The 13,737-nt window shown below is 47.9% G+C and overlaps 1 protein-coding gene across 1 annotated transcript in view; it reads left to right on the forward strand.

The window, feature by feature from the left end:
• Positions 1–8,788: 8,788 nt before the first annotated feature.
• TM2D1 (TM2 domain containing 1) overlaps positions 8,789–13,737 on the forward strand; it is a 31,451-nt gene continuing 26,502 nt past the window's right edge. Inside the window, exons 1-2 of the mRNA XM_073593835.1 lie at positions 8,789–8,978; positions 11,754–11,827. Coding sequence (XP_073449936.1) covers positions 8,857–8,978; positions 11,754–11,827 — 196 coding nt within the window. The 5' untranslated portion in view covers positions 8,789–8,856. The remainder of the gene's footprint in view (positions 8,979–11,753; positions 11,828–13,737) is intronic.

Genomic DNA, 13,737 nt, shown 5'->3' on the forward strand with positions numbered 1-13,737 from the left:
GTTAATCAGAAGAAGAATGGTCGAGATCCAAGCCGGGGTCGGTTCCAATCTGGCAGCTGAGTACAAAAGGGGCAAAGAAGTGGAATGGTCAAGGTACAAATCCGGCGTCAATGGCAAGCAGCAAAAAAGAGTAGTCAAATAGGTTTCCAGGTCACAACAAGTTCAGACAGATCACACACTAGCATAGGAACAAGGGGGGGACGGAAGATAATCCAGCAATTTGGCAGTGTCTGGGCTGAGCCCGTCTTATTCCATCATGTTGAGGTCACTTCCTGTGCGCCTCCTGGGCATTTTCCCGCCTTTTTCCATTAGTTTGAGGTCACTTCCTATGCGCCTCCTGGGCATTTTCCTGCCTTTTTCCATCAGGCCTTCTGCGCAGGTGCGGGTTGGCGCAGTGAGGCGTCTTTGGCGCATGCTCAGTTGGCACAGATTTCCTGTTGCGGCAACGCGCCATTGGTGCATGCGTAGTAAGCCCTGGACTCTTACAACCTTGGTGAGCTGGATCGTCAAGCCTATTCACAGAGCGTACAGGGCAAGAGGGTGTGAACTCTCTTCAACGGTGCCTGCACACTCTACCAGGGTGGTAGCAACCTTGTGGGCGGCCCTTTTAAATGTGTTGATGGAGATCATCTGCAGAGCAGCTTCATGGTCCTCTCAAAATACCTTCCTAAAGCAGTATTGGGTAGATCCGGGTACCTTATTATCTGTAGACTTTGGGAGAAGAACAATCCAAAATTCTCTTACATTGTAAATAAAACTAAAATTGTTTAAGCAGTACCCACCCTGTCAGCTAGTTATTTATTGCTAGTATGCTGCCATGTTGGCGTCAGGAAAACTGAAAATTGCATCAAATACTTACCGTAATTTTCCTTTCCTGACACCAAACCATGGCAGCATATACCCTTGTACAGTACGCTTCGGGAAGCAGCTTGTTACAAAGAATGGGGTGGCGGCTAACTATGCCTTTATTTATGCTCTTCACTGGTCCTGAGGGAGTGGTCAAGAGGCGGAGCCAGAGGCGTAGCTTGAAGTTTGTGGGCCCCGATGCAAAAGTTGTCCTGGGGCCCCTCACTACTACCTTCCCCTTCCACTGCGCACCAAGATACTCCCATTGTGCACCAAGATACTCCAAGTGGCTAAAGAGTTATTTCAGAAATTTATGTACATATTGAGAGGGTAATTCAAAATATTTTGTAGAAACCATCCTAGTAATCACATGACCTTGCCCCTTTTCCCCCATCCTAGTAATCACATGACCTTGCCCCCTTTCCCCCATCCTAGTAATGACATGACCTTGCCCCCTTCCCCCATCCTGGTAATGACATGACCTCGCTCCCCATCCTAGTAATGACATGACCTCGCCCCCCATCCTAGTAATGACATGACCTCGCCCCCTTCCCCCAACCTGGTAATGACATGACCTCGCCCCCCATCCTAGTAATGACATGACCTCGCCCCCTTCCCCCAACCTGGTAATGACATGACCTCGCCCCCCCCCATCCTAGTAATGACATGACCTCGCCCCCTTCCCCCATCCTGGTAATGACATGACCTCGCCCCCCCATCCTAGTAATGACATGACCTCGCCCCCATCCTGGTAATGACATGACCTCGCCCCCCCCATCCTAGTAATGACATGACATTGTCCCTTCCTCCCCCTCTATCCTATTAATCACATGACCTCACCTCCCTCCCCCATCCTAGTAATGACATGACCTCATCCCCACCCCCCCATACTAGTAATGAAATGACCCCAGCCAATGAGAGCAGAGGAAGGGTGTGGACTGGGAGAAGGCAAACAACTGGAAGCTGATTACTGGATTATAGAACTTGGCTTGGGCCCTGGGGGGACACAAGGCGGATCGGAGCGCTCTGGGATTTTGTGTAGGAAATCAAAGGTAATATGACAGCAGGGAACAGAGCTGTGGGACCCCTAGAGCTAGGAGTGGGGTCACAATTGCAACCCCTGCAGCCCCTGATGCTACGCCCATGGGCGGAGCTCTATCACTAGTATGCTGCCATGGTTTGGCGTCAGGAAAGGAAAATTACGGTAAGTATTTGATACAATTTTCCCTTTTCACAGATCTGAAATGAGATGCATTGTTGCCTATGGGACATTGCACACGGCTGATTAAAGATCAGTAATACAGCGTTGAGTACAGAGCAGTAAAAAAAAAAAAAAAATTTTACATTTGAGTGCAGTTATTTACTTGCGTGTTTACTTGTTTAATGTTTACGTGAGTATATTACAATACTGGCCATGAAGAAGAATTTTACTCGTCTATACTCATGTATACGCTCGCACACCTTTACTCGCCTATACTCAACATTACTCAGGTCTTTACACGCAGGTCTTTTCTGGCCCCTTGCACGCGGGCGTCACAAGTTCCTGAGAAAACATCAGTAAATGATGACGCCTGTGTGCAAGGGGCCCAACATGTTTGCATGCATCAAACCTCAGTGACCCCCCCAGTCTTGCCCTCACCCCTCTTTCATACTGAGTGCTGCTGTAAAGTGGAATGCAAGATTGCTGATATCAAGTCAAACTCCGGGATTTATACATCACTAGTTGCATAAAAATAAATAAATAATTTATGAATTAATTCAATGCTGCATTCATTTGTCTTTTATATCTGCCTGGAGTTCGATATCAATTACTGACACTTAGTTATGGTTGATTAAATGCAGATAAGGCATGAATTGAATCTAAATGAGTTACAATGAAGTAAAATGAACCTGTGGTGCTGAAAAAACACACCACTGTACCCCACTTTATAACAAACCCAAATTTCCGTACTCCGTTGTGCTATCTCAAAGCCCAAAGCAGTGCATTCCTATACCCCCCAACTTTCTGAAATTATACAAATGGACACCTATTAGCACACAGTATGTAGGCAAAGGACATATAATAAGCAGAAAACGATTGACTGGACCACAAAAGTGCTTTTTTTTCTAACCTCCATTTTTCCTTTATATTGTCATTTCAAAATAAAAAGAGGTTGGATAAAAATGTTAGTACAGCATAAAACCTCTGGTACCAAAATAGTACATTCTGTATAGAGATGTACACATTACTGTCCCATCATTGGTATCATGGGAGGAATAGTGCCCCATCATCGGTGCCAGTGGGAGCAATAGTGCCACGTCATTGGTGCCAGTGGGAGGAATAGTGCCCCATCATTGGTGCCAGTGGGAAGAATAGTGCCCCATCACTGGTGCCAGTGGGAAGAATAGTGCCCCATCATTGGTATCAGTGGGAGGAATAGTGCACCATCATTGGTGTCAGTGGGAGGAATAGTGCCCCATTATTGGTGCCAGTGGGAGAAATAGTGCCCCATCATTGTTATCAGTGGGAGGAATTGTGCCCCATCATTGGTATCAGTGGGAGGAATAGTGTCCCATCATTGGTGTCAGTGGGAGGAATAGTGCCCCATCATTGGTATCACTGGGAGGAATAGTGCCCCATCATTGGTATCAGTGGGAGGAATAGTGTCCCATCATTGGTATCACTGGGAGGAATAGTGCCCCATCATTGGTATCAGTGGGAGGAATAGTGTCCCATCATTGGTGTCAGTGGGAGGAATAGTGCCCCATCATTGGTATCACTGGGAGGAATAGTGTCCCATCATTGGTGTCAGTGGGAGGAATAGTGCCCCATCATTGGAATCAGTGGGAGGAATAATGACCCATCATTGGTGTCAGTAGGAGGAATAGTGCCCCATCATTGGTGTCAGTGGGAGGAATAGTGCCCCATCATTGGAATCAGTGGGAGGAATAATGACCCATCATTGGTGTCAGTAGGAGGAATAATGACCCATCATTGGTGTCAGTGGGAGGAATAGTGCCCCATCATTGGAATCAGTGGGAGGAATAGTGCCCCATCATTGGTGTCAGTGGGAGGAATAGTGCCCCATCATTGGAATCAGTGGGAGGAATAATGACCCATCATTGGTGTCAGTAGGAGGAATAGTGCCCCATCATTGGTGTCAGTGGGAGGAATAGTGCCCCATCATTGGAATCAGTGGGAGGAATAATGACCCATCATTGGTGTCAGTAGGAGGAATAGTGCCCCATCATTGGTGTCAGTGGGACACCAATGTCACAGCGCGAGAGGAGAGCCGGTAACCGCAATTCTGACAGGGCACATTTATACTGATAATCAGGGCACTGGTCATCAGTGCAGCTACAACAGTGCCAATCAGTGCTGCCTATCAGTTTTGCCTGTCAGTGCCTCCTCATAATTACCGCCTTAGAGTGCCCATCAGTGCAGCCTCATCAGTGCACATCAGTACAGCCTATCCGTGCCCATCAGTGCTCCCTCACCAGTGTTGCCTCATTGGTGCCCATCAGTGCAGCCTCATCAGTGCCTCCTCCCCTATGCCCTTCAGTGCAGCCTATCAGTGCTCAACAGTGCCAGCTTTCAATGCAGCCTCATCCGTGCCCATCAGTGCTTCCTCATCAGTGTCCCCTATCAGTGCCCATAAGTGCCGCATATAAGTGCAGCCTCATTAGTGCCTATCAGTGCCGCCTCATCAGTGCCTCCTCCCCTGTGCCCATCAGTGCCGCCTCATCAGCACACATCAGTGAAGGAGAAAAATTACTTATTTGCAAAATTTTAAAACAGAAACTAAGAAAATATGTTATTTTTTCAATTTTTTTTGTTTGTTTTTGTTTAGCAAAAAATATAAACCCCAGTGGTGAATGAATACCACCAAAAGGAAGCTCCATCTGTCCCAAAAAAATGATAAAAAATGTCACATGGGTACAGTGCTGCGTGACCGCGCAATTGTCATTCAAAGTGTGACAGCGCTGAAGGCTGAAAATTGGCCTGGGCAGGAAGGTATTGAAGTGGTTAAATGTCACACTACTTGCGCTGCTTTGCACACGCTTGCAGGGCTTGCCCCATAAGACTGCAGTAGTCGTATTCGGCGGTGGCACCGCCCGCTGAAGGCAACATTCTGTTTAGGTTTTGCTGTGGTTGCGAAGCGCAGCATCCCAGCAGCAGCTTGTGTACAGCTGTGAGCGGCTGTATGCTGGTGTTCGGGGAGTAGTAAACCTCCTCAACCACCTGCTTTTACTGCCCCCTGGCCGCACATATGAAGGAGCCCTATCAGGCACAAACAAAAACCTCAACAGATGCAGCATTAAAAAATAAATATTACCAAGACATCCGCTTCACTGCGCACTTTGTACCTACCTTCAAGAAGAACGACATTAAAACGTTCGAGGTCTACTCATCCACCAGGAACTGCTGAGACAATAAAGGGAGTATGTAAGGTATAATACAGAATACATAGTGCAGAGGTCAGGAGTATGTAATATACAGCATAGCGTATACAGTGCAGAGGAGTATGTATTGTACAGCACAGCATATACAGTGCAGGGGTCAGGAGTATGTAATGTACAACATAGCGGATACAATGCAGGGGCATTACATATGTAACGTACAACATAGTGAATACAGTGCAGGGGCCAGGAATATGTAATGTACAACATAGCGGATACAATGCAGGGGCATTACATATGTAACGTACAACATAGTGAATACAGTGCAGGGGCCAGGAGTATGTAATGTACAACATAGCGGATACAATGCAGGGGCATTACATATGTAACGTACAACATAGTGAATACAGTGCAGGGGCCAGGAGTATGTAATGTACAACATAGTGAATACAGTGCAGGGGCCAGGAGTATGTAATGTACAACATAGCGGATACAATGCAGGGGCATTACATATGTAATGTACAACATAGTGAATACAGTGCAGGGGCTAGGAATATGTAATATACAACATGGTGGACACAGTGCAGGGGTCTGGAATATGTGATGTACAACATTACAGGTAGGTGGGGTCAGGAGTATGTAATGTTCACATAGTATACAGTATACTGTATAGTGCAGGGGTCAGGGGTACAACAAAGCATTTACAGTGCAAGGGTATTTAATGTACAGCACAGTGTACCAGGTGCAGAAAATTCTTAAGATTCTTCCTCCCTTCCAGTTTGGACAGGAAGTGATGTCAAATCTCTCCAAAGGGGAGGCAAACACATTTTTTAGTAGAGGGGGAAGGGTTAGAATGTCTGACACTGTTTTTATTTTAATTATAACAAAATTTAAAGTCACACCTAAGCACATAAAATAATTTAAGATTTGACATGTTGGGTATCTATTTACTCCGTGCAACCTCATCTTTTATATTTAACCAAAAAAAATTGCCATAAAATAAACTTTAATTTGCGTTTCTTAGACCTTTGTGGTAATATTGCATAACATAAAAAATAGGAACTACCGCTATTTCATTCTCTACCTTATTCCACTTAAGGGCCGGATTCAATGTATGTGAATGCATGAAGGGAGGCATTCACCTGCTAATAAATGAAGATAACATTACACAGCGCCCACACCTCTGGCCCCCTTTACATTACACTGAGCCCTGCACCTCTGGACCCCTTTACATTACACAACCTCTGGCCCCTTTTACATTACACAGCCCCTGCACCTCTGGACCCCTTTACATTGCACTGACCCCTGCACCTCTGGACCCCTTTACAATACACAACCTCTGGCCCCTTTTACATTACACAGCCCCTGCACCTCTGGCCTCCTTTACATTACACAGCCCCTGCACCTCTGGCCTCCTTTACATTACACAGCCCCTGCACCTCTGGCCTCCTTTACATTACACAGCCCCTGCACCTCTGGACCCCTTTACATTACACAGCCCCCACACCTCTCGCCCCCTTTACATTACACAGCCCCGTACCTCTGGACCCCTTTGCATTACACAGCCCCGTACCTCTGGACCCCTTTACATTACACAGCCCCCGTACCTCTGGACCCCTTTACATTACACAGCCCCACACCTCTGGACCCCTTTACATTACACAGCCCCCGTACCTCTGGACCCCTTTACATTACACAGCCCCACACCTCTGGACCCCTTTACATTACACAGCCCCTGCACCTCTTGCCCCCTTTACATTACACAGCCCTTGTACCTCTGGACCCCTTTACATTACACAGCCCCGTACCTCTGGACCCCTTTACATGGGGCACTTAAAAAAAAAATCTTATTTATTTTATTTTATTTTTACACTGCCAATTTTGGCTGTTTTGAATACTGTCATTTTTTAAAAATTTGGCGCCTTTAAGTCTTCTGTAAACCGGAAGTGATGTAAAATGTCTGCAGTGTACGTGAATTCATCACAGCCCCTGTACCTCTAGACCCCTTTACATTACACAGCCCCTGTACCTCTAGACCCCTTTACATTACACAGCCCCGTACCTCTGGACCCCTTTACATTACACAGCCCCGTACCTCTGGACCCCTTTACATTACACAGCCCCCGTACCTCTGGACCCCTTTACATTACACAGCCCCGTACCTCTGGACCCCTTTACATTACACAGCCCCCGCACCTCTGGACTCCTGTGCATTACACAGCCCTCGCACCTCTGGACCCTTTTACATTACACAGCCCCGTACCTCTGGACCCCTTTACATTACACAGCCCCCGCACCTCTGGACTCCTGTGCATTACACAGCCCTCGCACCTCTGGACCCTTTTACATTACACAGCCCCGTACCTCTGGACCCCTTTACATTACACAGCCCCCGCACCTCTGGACTCCTGTGCATTACACAGCCCTCGCACCTCTGGACCCTTTTACATTACACAGCCCCCCTGCATATTACACAGCCCCCCCAAGCTGTGTAAGGGATGGGGCAATTAAAAAAAAAAATCTTATTTATTTTATTTTTACACTGCCAATTTTGGCTGTTTTGAATACTGTCATTTTTTTAAATTTGGCACCTTTAAGTCTTCTGTAAACCGGAAGTGATGTAAAATGTCTGCAGTGTACGTGAATTCATCACATGCACTGACGAGCTGGACATTTCACGGCCCGCGGGCCGTAGGTTGCCGACCCCCTGCTCCGGGGTGTCTGCTTTCAGAAAATAGATCTTGTTTTTTGAGGGAGTTTATGCAATCGTCAGGCCTAAAATGGCCACAGGTTGTTTTTTTTGCAGCTTAGGGGGACAATAAAAATGTGCCTCAGCCACCCGTTTGTTACCGTCCATCACCGGCACTTGTAAACGACGCCGAAGCGGAGATTTCATTGGAGGGATTTCCTCTCACTTCCTGTTGCGGTTATGGGACAGGAAGTGAAGGAAAATCTCCAAAAGGGGGATGAAATAAGAAAAACTGACAAGGGGGTCACAACCCCTCCCCTATTTTATCCAAAATAAGAAGTTCTGGTTTTAGTTTTCCTGGAACTGACCCGTTTTCATCACCACGGACACTATTTGACCCTCAGAAACACTCCGCCGCCATACTTTCTAATGAAACAAAAAACAAACAAGTAATGGAGCCTCCTGGAAGGTTTCCTCACGGGTAACACCCTTTTACAAACTCTGTCATATATATTTTATACATATTTAACGGCTTCCCGACCGCCGCACGCCGATGTACGTCGGCAGAATGGCACGGGCGCGCGAAAGGCCGTACCTGTACGTCCCTTCGTAATCCCGGGCTAGCTATTTGTAGCAAAATGTTGTTTGGGTACATGGCCGCACGACCGCGCAATCGTCAGTTTGAGTTAAAGGGGGTACAATCCAAATTACATTCACCCTCATAGCTTGCCACACACAAGATGGCGAGCGATAGGCGCGTCATACGGCGGTTCGTTTTTTTTCCCCTAGCTATTGTGCCCCTCCCAAGATGGCGCCAGCGACCTACGACGGCGGGGCGGAGCCAACGTTTTTGCTGAGCCTCCTGCCGTTGCCACGCCCAAGGTGGCGCCGCGTCATGTGACTGGTTACGCAGCCTGCCCGCTTGTTGTGCCACCGGCAAGATGGCGGCGCCCAGGGGTTGTCTTTTGCTGGTCGCCGGGCTCTCGGTGTTGTGGTGGTCGCATCTGGCCTGTGTGTCTGCTGAGGATGGAAGCGTCAAGTGTGAGGAGCTGCGGCTGGGACAATATCCTGAGAGGAGGATTTGGGGGGGAGGGTCAGTCTGAACTTGGGGCACTACATGTCCCAGCAATGGGGAGCCAGAGGACTGAGGCTTAGGGGGGAACTACAGGAACCAGCAATACCAACCCACCCTACAGACAGCTGGAGCCCTCTATAGAGGCCCTGTCACCAGACCCAGCATTAGATGTAGAATGGGAGGACACACTTTATTTGTAGTATTTGGATTAGAACCCCTGTCAGTATTTATTGCTGCCTGTGCCCCCCCCCCCCCCCCCCCCGTTAGGGAGACTCACCCTCTGTATTCTGTTATCACCGAGAAAATCCCAAGTTCTGAGTTGTCACCAGAACAGTAATAGAGAGGAAATCTTCCAATGGGGACAATCAGGGATTTCCCCTCACTTCCTGTTAGGCCTATGGGACAGGAAGTGAGGGGATATCTCCCCAATGGGGACACAGATGGAGGGAAACAAATCCTGACAGGGGTTATAATCCTCCCATACTGGTCCTATTTTAATGTATTTCCATTGGGCTCACAGGAATATAATGGAGAGTTTGCTGGTCAATCCTGAATGTATGGGTGGGGGGGCAGGAGAGGGTCTGCTGGCCAATCCAGGATGCATATGGGGGGAGGTCCTGCTGGCCAATCCTGAATGGAGGGGTGGGGGTCTGCTGGCCAATCCTGAATGGAAGGGGGGGGGGGGGGGGGCTGTTTGCTGGCCAATCCTGAATGGAGGGGGAGGGGTGTCTGCTGGCCGATCCTGAATGGGGGGGGGTGTCTGTTGGCCAATCCTGATGGGGGGGTGTCTGCCGGCCAATAATGAATGTGGGGGGGGGGGGGTGTCTGCTAGCCAATCCTGAATGGAAGGGGGGGTGTCTGCTGGCCAATCCTGAATGGAGGGAGGGGGTGTCTGCTGGCCAATCCTGAATGGAGGGGGGGGGTGTCTGCTGGCCAATCCTGAATGGAAGGGGGGGTGTCTGCTGGCCAATCCTGAATGGAGGGGGGGGCGTCTGCTGGCCAATCCTGAATGGAGGGGGGGGCGTCTGCTGGCCAATCCTGAATGGAGAGGGGGGGGGCGTCTGCTGGCCAATCCTGAATGGAGGGGGGGGGTGTCTGCTGGCCAATCCTGAATGGAGGGGGGGGTGTCTGCTGGCCAATCCTGAATGGAGAGGGGGGGGTGTCTGCTGGCCAATCCTGAATGGAGAGGGGGGGTGTCTGCTGGCTAATCCTAAATGGAAGGGGGGGGGGGGGGGTGTCTGCTGGCCAATCCTGAATGGAGGGGAGGGGGTGTCTGCTGGCCAATCCTGAATGGAGGGGGTGGGTTGTCTGCTGGTCAATCGTGAATTTATGTCGGGGGGGGGGGGGGGGGGGTTCTGCTGGTCGATTCCGGAATGTATTGGGGGACTTATTTATTACTTTTTTACATTCATTTCTAAAACTTTTATTTTCAGCCCTAGAATTATTGTAAAATATATGACGTGGCGCTCGTATTGAAACGTTTGGGGATCCCCTGCCCAGGACTTAACAAGCATTTAACCCTTGCATGGCGAGGAAGGCCCCACGACAAGTGTATTTTTTTTTTTATCATTATTATTCTAAACAAAAAATCCAAAGTTCTGCTTTAATGATATATTTTTGTAATTACCGTATATACTCAAGTATAAGTCGAGGCCCTAATTTACCACAAAAAAATGGGAAAAACTTAGTGACCCGAGTATAAGCCTAGGGTGAGAAATGCACAGCTACTGTAAGTGGAAAAGAGGGTCAACAATGCCCATTTGCAGCCTCACTGTGCCCATTTGCAGCCATAGGTCCCCCGAACTTCAAACTCGGTAGTTAAGGGTTCCTAGATGCCCCCTAGCTGCAGTCAAAATTTGGGGTCTCTGAACCCAAAGGGTCCCATAATGACTGCTGCAGATGGACACAGTTGACCAAATTTGGGGCCCCGTATCTTGGGGCCACCTAGTACTAAGAACCCCAAATTTGGTGTGCAAACCCAGTGGAACTAGCACCATAACATTTCCAAAGCTGGGGTTTTTAGCACCAAGTGGCCCCGAGATACAGGGCCCCAAAAATCGGTTCAGAAAATGTCAAGCACTTTTCTGTAGCAGAGAATGACATTTTCTGAACCGGCTTTGGGGCCCCGTATCTCGGGGCCACTTGGTGCTAGGAACTCCATCTTTGGATATGTGATGGTACCAGTTCACCTGGGTTTGCACACCAAATTTGGGGTTCCTAGCACTAAGTGGCCCTGAGATACGGGGCCCCAAATTCGGTTCAGAAAATGTCAAGCACTTTTCTGCAGCAGAGAATGACATTTTCCAAACCGATTTTGGGGCCCCATATCTCGGGGCCACTTAGTGCTAGGAACTCTCTCTTTGGATATGTTATGGAACCAGTTCCACTGGGTTTGCACACCAAATTTGGGGTTCCTAGCACCAAGTGGCCCTGAGATACGGGGCCCCAAAGTCGGTTTGGAAAATGAAATTTTTTGCTGCAGAAAAGTGCTTGACTCGAGTATAAGTCGAGGGGGGCACTTTAAGCACAAAAAAATTTGCTGAAAAACTTGAGTATATACGGTATATATAATGTGTTATTTTTTTCCTAAAAAAAAAAAGTGACAAACAAATTCCCCGTGTGACCACGTCGTTCATGTTGAACAGATCACAGATCTCTGTTGCTTTTCATTTTGTATTTGTACCTCATACATTCCATTCCGGGGTATACATTTTTCTCCTGAATGTTTAATCCGAATGGCTCATTTTTCCTTAATCCTTGAACATATATGTGCTTGGACCCAAAAATCAACCCGATAACGCAGGAACCGTTTAAATGTGCGAACTTAACGGCTTTTGGTAAGTTGTTCCGTTTCTAAGTAATATCTCTGCTGATGATCTCGTAGTCCTGATTCTTTGTGGACAAATCTGGGATATCCAGTTGCCAACGTGTAATCTGTATTTGTGTGTTTTTTTTTTTTTTTGTTTTTTTTTGTATCACACATAAATTGTTTGTTTCACAATCGCATTAGTTTGTGGTATGAAGAGATCCTCAGAGTCCTTTCATACGCGGTGGACTCTGCCTGCGATCCGCTTGCTCAGCCGCCGGGAATGTCCGCTGATCCCCCGCTCAGCGGGCGGATGACGGGTCCGTATCCACTCTGTGAAAGCCGCTCTCCTCATTGGGCGGTCGGATGTAAACGGACCGCCCAATGAGGACTGCCCTCCGATCCAGATCCGGATTGGATGTAGGCGGGAGTAAATGGACACATGTCCTTTTTTGGCACCCGCCGATCCACAGAGTGGAATAGAGGTTTCTGATCGGGTCCACCTGAAAAAAAATCAGACACGTGGACCCCGATCGCGGCATTTGGTGTGAAAGGGGCCCAACTCAAGCAAAGCATAAAAAAACAGAAGTCCACTAATCTCAGGCACACAAGGATTTTACCCCACGGGTGGAAAAGTCCAGACTGAGCCGTTTTTGCATCTTCTAGCAGACAGGCGGCACTTCAGACGTGTCTCTTCTCCAAACTCCTTACCACTCCTCACCTGCACTAGGAGCTAAAGCCACCAGCAGTAATCTTCTGCTGTCAGAATACAATAGCACTGCAGGAGGGATCAAGTGATTTTATTTTTTTATTTTTATTTTTTCCTTCAAACCATGGTTGAGGGAAAGAATTGCGTAATCTATGGCCTGCCTCTCTCTTCTATGATAGGACTGTCCCGGAACCCCCTCATCCTGCACGGGTGAGAACCCCTTACTACGCCAACTGCAACTAAACCATCCCCCCTTAAAGGGACCACAACCCAAATCTGGGCAAAACATAACACCCGCCCAGGACTCATCCTCGGTGACTTGTTCACTGGCTATATGCTAGTTACAGGAGTCTCATACTGGCCCTCCAGCTGTTGCAAAACTACAAGTCCCATGAGGCATTGCAAGGCTGACAGTGTTACAAGCATGACTCCCACAGGCAGAGGCCTGATGGGACTTGTAGTTTTGCAACAGCTGGAGGGCTGCCAGTTTGAGACATACACCCCATAATCGGTTTGTATGGACAGAATTCGATTTTAGATGCGGTGCCAAATCCATAGCAATTTGCTGCGAATTTGCACCGCATCTAGTATGAACCTAGGCTCACTGTGCACATGGACACAGACAAACAGCTATTTCTCCAGAATAACAAAAGGTAGGAATCTGCAACAAAGTTTGTTAAAGTGATTGTAAAGTCTCATTTAAAAAACAAAAAAAAACATGTTATACTTACCTCCTATATGTAATGGATTTGCACAGAGTGGCCCCAATCCTCCTCTTCTTGGGTCCCTCTTCTGTGTTTCTGGCCCCTCCCTCCTGTCAAGTACCCCCACAACAAGCAGCTTGCTATGAGGGCGCCCGAGCTGCAGCTCCCTGTGTCCATTCAGAGTCTTTCTTTCTTTCTTTCTTTCTTTCTTTCTTTCTTTCTTTCTTTCTTTCTTTCTTTCTTTCTTTCTTTCTTTCTTTCTTTCTTTCTTTCTTTCTTTCTTTCTTTCTTTCTTTCTTTCTTTCTTTCTTTCTTTCTTTCTTTCTTTCTTTCTTTCTTTCTTTCCCGTGGGAGCTAGTGGCACCGCTGCTGTGTCTCAGCCAATCAGGAGGAGAGTCCCGGACAGCCGAGGGACTCGTGGACATCGCATGAAAGAGATGGGGCTCAGGTAAGTATTAGGGGGTGCAGGGGTGGCTTTTTTATCTTAATGCATAGAATGCACCTTCTGCCTTTACAACTCCTTTAAAC

Source organism: Aquarana catesbeiana, linkage group LG07, assembly GCF_042186555.1.
Source record: "Aquarana catesbeiana isolate 2022-GZ linkage group LG07, ASM4218655v1, whole genome shotgun sequence".
In the NCBI taxonomy this organism is placed as follows: domain Eukaryota; kingdom Metazoa; phylum Chordata; class Amphibia; order Anura; family Ranidae; genus Aquarana; species Aquarana catesbeiana.